This window comes from Gymnodraco acuticeps, unplaced genomic scaffold (assembly GCF_902827175.1).
Source record: "Gymnodraco acuticeps unplaced genomic scaffold, fGymAcu1.1, whole genome shotgun sequence".
Lineage (NCBI taxonomy): Eukaryota > Metazoa > Chordata > Actinopteri > Perciformes > Bathydraconidae > Gymnodraco > Gymnodraco acuticeps.
This window is the reverse complement of record NW_022990432.1, coordinates 114,033-121,852: the sequence shown is the minus strand read 5'-3', so window position 1 is coordinate 121,852 and position 7,820 is coordinate 114,033. Positions and strand designations below refer to the sequence as shown.

Sequence of the window (7,820 nt, the reverse complement as noted above, 5' to 3'; positions counted from 1 at the left end):
GCTTCGGGCTACCGTACACTTCGGTGTCGTAGCTTCGGGCTACCGTACACTTCGGTGTCATGGACGTTGGGCCACCGTTACAAAACGAAACCGCTCGCTCCTCGGCGTAGTCAAGCCCTGCTGGCCAGGCATGCGACCCGCAGGTCGTTTTCAGGTAAGACCGGCACTGATTTCGGCAGTCAGAGTCTCAGCATGACCCGTAAGCTCCGGCAGTGATTCCGGCACTATGTCGCTCATATACGTGTTAATCTATTATCTTCCTTCCCAGATCACCAGTCACCCCACAAGGTAAGCAACTCAGTTCATCTCAGTATTCATACTTCACTGGTTTTGGGGATTTCATCGGAGCGGTGCTTTCCCTCCTGAATGATTATCTTGCAAACCGGGGCCTAATCGCCAAACACCATTACATTCTCCTTGTATTATCATGGCAATCATTTCATTCATATGACGTGTAAACAATAAATATGTCATTCTTACATCACGTCTCTCCGGTTTGAAATGAAAGCTTTAGCGCAAGTTCAATAAGGAAGACCTAACACGAGTCACTTACACGTCACTCTATGGCTCCCTTCCCCCCTCATTAAATATGAGGGCGTCACCCCTCAGCAGCCAATAGCTGCACATGCTAATGCCTTAAATGCCTGCTCTTCCTCCCTGTCAGTTGTCATTTGCAGATGACCGCAACCCGCCTCCACCCCTCTCGCCTCCAGTCTCCTCCAGGACAAGCTAAACCTTCCTTCTTCAGACCGGTCCTCACCTACTCATCACCACCACCAGTGTCTAGACCCCGGGGATTTCATCGGAGCGGTGCTTTCCCTCCTGAATGATTATCTTGCAAACCGGGGCCCTAATCGCCAAACACCATTACATTCTCCTGTTGTATATCATGGCAATCATTTCATTCATATGACGTGTAAACAATAAATATGTAATTCTTACATCACGTCTCTCCGGTTTGAAATCAAGGACTGGCTTATCTAAAGCCAGTTGTGAGTAGCACTTGAAATGTTTTTTGCTCTATGAACCTGATGTACTTATATGATTCTGTTTTCTTCAAGTTTGTATTTTGTTGGTCGAACGCACTTATTGTAAGTCACTTTGGATAAAAGCGTCAGCTAAATGTAATGTAATCGCAAAGACAATGATGTAAAATAATGACAATAGGTGGGGAGACGGTGAGTGCTTTCACCAGAACATGGGGTTCCTAAGGTTTCAATTTCCCTGAAAGAAAGCCACTGATGAGGATACACCCATACAGAACAACTAGGTCCCTGTTCATCATTAAATATTTACCGTTCCCTGTGTGACAAAAGACTATCTGATGTTTTCAAGCTGAAAATAGCAGATCTAATGATGCATTTTAACTAAATAATTACAATATTTCATGCAGATCATAGAAATAAAAGTGCAAAGCATCAGATCACTCCTGCAAAAATGACCAGAGTGCATGTATGATCATGAGTTTATCTGTAATTATTCATAATATTATACCTGTATGTGCTACGATATTTTCCCGCATATTGCAACCTTTAAAAGTTACATATAAACTCTGACAAGATATAGATTTGATACAAAGTGTTCCTGCAGAAACGGATTTCCCCTATGTTGCATTTTTTATCCATCTGTCTTTCATCAAACCATCGAACCCTCTCACACTGCATGCACAAGATGATCTGAAAAAAAAAACTAGTTATAAAATGTTTATTGGTTTAGAGCATTAGATCCTTCCTTAACATAAAACTGATTCCAGATCATTTCAACTGCAAAAACTCACAGCTATTGTTCTGTTATTATCGTTTTAATGCACGCATTCATGTCTTTTCCATCGAATCGCTGCATTCATCCATGCCACAAACACAGATTGTCAACAGTCTGCAAGATCATAAATTAGACACAACATGCCCTCTGTGAAGCCGGCTATGTTTCAGTCTCTTGCTTCTCTCCCTGTTTCACAGAAATGAAACTCATGGAGCACGCCACACAGGCAACAAACAACGAGTACGTAATATTGCCGCAGGTAAGACACACACACAAACAAACAAACTGCCTTGTTCAAAGCAGATGATAGGGATTAACAATATGTCTGCAGTATACATACAATAATTGCAGACGGGGCAGTGGCAGAAATCCAGATTCCCAGCGTGGTTCTGATTAGAGAGAGAGGTTTTTACTCCGGCCTCTCTTTCTCTGCCTGTCTCACTCATCACTTACTCACATCTTGCTGCAGATATAACACTGACACAGTGTGTGAAGCATTGACTACAAAAGGTATAATAAAGTCTTGCACTTGGGAATATTATCATATTCCTGCAACCAAGGTGAACTTACAGCTAGAAAAATGAACACCCTTTAAAGGAGAACTCCTCCAATTAGCATTGCAATCCTGTAACCACACAAAAAAAGCAAATCCAAACATCCATCTTCCTTGTTCCAACCTGGCTTTATTTAACCCACAATGCAATTCACAGTTTAGGAAATACTATACTATGTCTCCTGTAACGTTTTATGACATTTAAGGGCATAAAATAATATGATTTTTGGTTACATACTTCATTATGGCATTTTGCGACATTCTACTATGTGTTTATTTCTGGTGTGTTATGCTAGTAGCAGCGACTATAGCCTCGGCCCGCTAACCCTCAGGCAGAGTTGGAAGCAGCTGCAAATGTCTGGTAGGCTATGCTATTTCTCCTAACTCCTCAACACCAGAATACTTTTTCATATTTAACACTTTGAGTCTTTGGAGCCCCAAAAGGCTTCATAAAAACTATGTTTAATAAGACCTGTAAACTGACTATAATGTGCCGAGTTCCCAATAAAATGTGGTTTTGGATTGTGTCTATTTCAGTCCCTTAAAGAGAGTAGGATTTGGGAGTGTTAAGCATTATTCAACAGAATAGCCCTCTGCTAGCTCCTAATTTTACAAAACTGGGTAAAAAGCTGTGTTAACGCTGTTTTCTTTCTCAGGAACTTCACGTACCGTAAAAGCCTTTCTTACCATAACACAACTTTAAAAGCAACACAATTTAGATAACATTAAAAAAGTGAAAGGCCCTCTCTCAAGCCAAAGCTTGTTTGTCCCTTCAGAGCTACTATAGAAATGTCATGGATGTTGACCCGTTTCCGATGTAGATATGAAGGCCTCATTCTAACAAAAATATATTTTAGATCATTATACACAAATGAAAACTCCGTAATGAATAATATGTTCCATATCAGTTTATAAATCCTTCTATATTGAACACACTGGCCCTTTAAACATTTTTCAGTATGAAGAGTTGTATCTCAACATTATGATTAACACATGATTAATAATGCACATAATAGAACCAGCTGGCTAATGTGAGTACTAGTTGAGTCAGACTAGTCCAGACAAAATGGAACTAAGCCTTACAAAGACATACACTATGACCTCACACCACATTTGGTTATAACATGCCTGCCTGTCTGCCTCTTTAAGCTTAGCCAGCTGACCGAAGCTTTCCTTAACTTTCAGTTTGTGTGCCTCGCTCTGATGTAACCTGAACAGACTTAGTTCTTCTGGCTCCCTCTCCACAAACATGTTTATATGTTCTTGAATGGTGATGCCAACTGTTGATAGTGTCTGACTAGGTATATTTAGCATGGGAGGTTTATGTGTAGGTATATTTCGAATTGACTTACAACAGAGTCACTCTACATTACACAGATATGTCAAAATGCATGATCCATTTGGCATGGAACTCTAATTAAGTGATGTCAAATCACAGAAGATAGACAGCAGGACTTTATGACTGCGGTGTCATTTGACTTCATGTGAAACAGTTGGCGCTTACTTATAAACACCACACCTCCAAGTCTCACTGGTCATCTAATAACTGATATGTCATCTGCATCCAATACTGTTATTATACAAATGGGATTGACAAAGGAAAGGGCCTTATATAGCTAGGAGTGAAAAGCTAACATAATGAAAGGTCAGGATGTCACAATACAATCATTTCTGAGATGAATCACCACATGACAAATTTTTCTGCAGAAAACCTTGCTATTATCAACAAATGAAGAAGTGCACCATTGGTTTGGTTTCCCTCTTGGCTCGAGTCAACTGATTTGGTCCTTGCTGTATTTAGAAACAACCTCATACTTTTCATGTGACTTGATGTTATACATGTCATGGCTGCAGCGATCATTATCACAATTCCTTGTTAGGTAAAGTAAAAAAAACAAAACAGCTAAACTGCCCGATTATTTTTTCTCAGGAACTTCTGCAAAATCTGAGACTAAACGCCAAATAAAACTTGGTCTGACATTTGATAATGAGAATTGCATCAAAGGCAGCGCTACGCAATGATTGATACGTGACTGCTGTTTTTAAGCATTTGTAGTTAACGGATAAAAAACTGAGAGATAGATACAGATACACGGTCCATGTGTGTGTGTGTGTGTGTGTGTGTGTGTGTGTGTGAGAGAGATAGGACAGAAGTGACGCAAAAATAACTGTAAAAATGAAACACTCAAACCGTGAGTGATAAAATGTGGTGTAATGTAACAAAGTACATTTACTCAAATACTGTACTTAAGTAAAACAATGTAGGTACTTGAACTTTACAAGTACCTAAAGTATTTAGTATTTTTACATTAAGTGTTGGACTTTTTACTCAACTACATTGAGTTACTTTGCAGATTTAGGTTATTAATACAAAATATAAATTGGCACACATTATTATAGGTTAAGCTACCCAGCAATGTAATTCAAATAAACCCCAACTTTACCAAGTGCAACATTGAAATTATGACTACATTAATGCACCAATAATTTGTATTAAGCAATTACAAATATCTGGTCCATTTGCATAACGCATACTTTTGGTACTTAAAGTATATTTTTGATGCCAATACATTTGTATTTTTACTTAATTTTGAAAGCAGGACTGATACTTGTAAATGAGTATTTTTACTCTGCAGTATTGCTTCTTTTACTATAAACGCCGCCATTACTCGCATCTGTCAGCGTCCAGCTGTCATGTGGCTTTGCGGTTTTCACGAAATTCTCTTAATAATAAATTACTTGAAACGAAATGAAACATCACACGGCTCACACATCATGGGTTTCACTTTCGTTGGCTGGCAGTTTCAAGGAAACGATCTGCCTCTGTGTGGCTGTTCAGGGAAACAAGAGGGGGGGGGGTGCGGCTTTATAAAATCAAGAACTGGTTATCACCGACACACACACGAGTAGTTTGTCGAGTGGAGATCATCACAGACAGCAGATCCATAAAGTCAGAGCTGTCAAACTGTGTTTTACGCACAACTCCACGCTGTGCCACGGATTACCTGCAGGAGATAAACGCATTGCATTTCAGTGTTTTGCACTTTGGGATTACAGACACACACATACCGATCACTAAACAGCTGCTGTTGTTAGCAGAAAACGGTAAGTCTTTCAAACTTAAAATACATATTTAACTGTTTGCGTTTCTGCATGATATAAATGGTGCTTTGCAACATTCATGGCTGCTTTTTTTCCTTGGGCGGAGTGCAGTGGAAAAGTAGGGGATTGCACTTTTTAACTGCATTGACTTTTTAGACAAAAATACATGCTGGAGTTTTCATTTTGCAACACACTATCCAGATGTTAACAGCAGCTGTAAAACGTTGTGAGCTAATGCAGACATTACAAAAATAAACTCATCCAAAGGGAAATATAATTCTCCCCCCTGTATGGAAATATGAGTATCATTTAAATGTTATCCTTCTCCATGGTTCATTATTTGTTTTAGATGACATTGAAGTGAAAAAAACACCTAATGTTAATCATTACCTTTCCTGGAATCTAAAACAAATGTTTATGAAGTTACCATGTCCAGAAACACAACTACTTTCAATTAAAAAATGTAAAGGTTAAATAAATAAATAATTAATTCGTCATTTACTAAAACAAGCCTGCATTTAACCTGGAATTTCAGTCAGTAGGGCTTAAGTGCTTCTGCTATAAACCCCACAAACTGTGTATGTGTGTATGTGTGTGTGTAGTATATGTGTGTATACAGGCAGTGTACAGTAATCTGAGTGCAGCTGACATCAGTTTACTGTATTATGACCTAACCACATATTCCATTCATACAAAACACAGTACAGCTCCATGGAAACTTGAATGAGACATTCACTGTACACACACACCACACCCCACATATAGACATATTTCTCCTTTTAGAGCATCAGAGCCTTACATTGTCATTGCCTAACATATTAATGTTGTTCACTGCCATCGTCTTTATATATTTGTCATGAAGATCTAACTCTTTCTTACTGACTTAAATGGGGAAATAAATGGATTTTTAATAATAACTTTTCTTCTCTTCTCTCTCAGGATGTCAGTGTGGTGTTCAGAGATGGGAGAGGGTCTGGGGCCACTCTCCCCTGTAGGATGGTAGCCAACAGCACAGTGGAAGGCCTTGACAAGACCAGGTTGTCTAGCTCATCCTCATCGTCATCGTCAACCTCATCCTGTTCTTCATCATCGTCCCTGTCATTACCGCTGGCTAGGCACGAGCTCTCTCTCAGCCCTCAGCGAACAGAGTCAGAGCTTCAGCGTCGGGACGATCCCAGCCCGAGGTCGGTGTCGGTCCCCTCGGTGTACCTCACACACTTCCCCACATTCTCTTGTAAGGAGGACTGCAAGATCATTACGGACACAGCAGCCAAGCTTGAACACAGCGCCTTCTACTGGGGCCCTCTGGGAGTGGAGGACGCCCATCGCATGCTGAGGGACGCTCCTCTGGGAAGCTTCCTCATCCGTGACAGCCGGCAGAAACACGTCTTCTTCACGCTGTCCTACCACGGCAGCAGCGGGCCAGTCAGCGTGCGCATCGACTACAAGCAGCGGAAGTTCTCACTGGCGGGCAACGAGCGCTCCTTCCCGTCGCTCTTCGCCCTCTTGGAGCATTACATCAATTCCCCCAAGAAGAGCCTGAGCGTCCCGTACAGGAAATGGAAGCCGACACTGCAGGAGCTGTGCAGGAAGCGCATCATGGAGCTGTGTGGGGGGGGGCCAGGTGTCCGAGCTGCCACTCACACATGTTGTCCAAGGCTTCCTCATGGAATTCCCTTACAAACTGTGACCAGATTGCCTCTCAAAGTTTTGATAGTATTATTATTCATTTCAAGAAGGACCTTTTTACTGATGAACAGTAAACCGGAGGAGTGTTTGGTAAAGACTGCTCATAATGCGATGGACGTTAAGACTGCGTTGTCATGGTCACACATGAAAGTATGTCCATTACCTGGGCTTAAAAACTGCAAAATGGTTCACAAGAGACATCATGACCACAGTCAAGTAAAGGCTGTCGATAATAGGACAAAGCTTGGCATTTCAACACACATTACCTCCAGAGACTCTTATTGCACACGGAGAGATCGCATTCTGTTCTCAAGGAAGTATAACAAGTTGGGAAAAGCGGCATTAAGACACAGACACAATAGAGCTATAAATGAAGAAGTGGGGTCAAATGTGAATGTTCTATTGCAAACTATAGGGTCTGTTGTCGCCTGTTTGTGGCCACCAGTCGCCCAAAAATATCTAAAAGTGGATTGTGGGAGGACATTGAGAGCATCAACACAAAATACTTTTTGGAGGGTACGGTTAAAAGATTCACAGGAAGAAGAATTGACTTCTGTAGCAGACTTTAATACTCTAATGTTGTTGAATGTTTACATCACACATGAATGTTTGCCAGCACTTAGGGCTTGAATACCATTTGATATCTGAAATATTATCGAGGATGTCAGATGGTATTGGTGTCACGAGTTCTGGTGTGAAGTTGTACTGTATGCAG

General features: G+C 40.8%; 1 protein-coding gene across 1 annotated transcript; it reads left to right on the top strand.

Moving 5' to 3' along the window:
- Window positions 1–5,195: 5,195 nt before the first annotated feature.
- socs1a (suppressor of cytokine signaling 1a) lies at window positions 5,196–7,328 on the top strand. The gene is given in 3 exon segments (XM_034225069.1): window positions 5,196–5,419; window positions 6,356–7,029; window positions 7,031–7,328. Coding segments are annotated over 2 exon segments (693 nt in total). The 5' UTR covers window positions 5,196–5,419; window positions 6,356–6,412; the 3' UTR covers window positions 7,107–7,328.
- The last annotated feature ends 492 nt before the right edge of the window (window positions 7,329–7,820 follow it).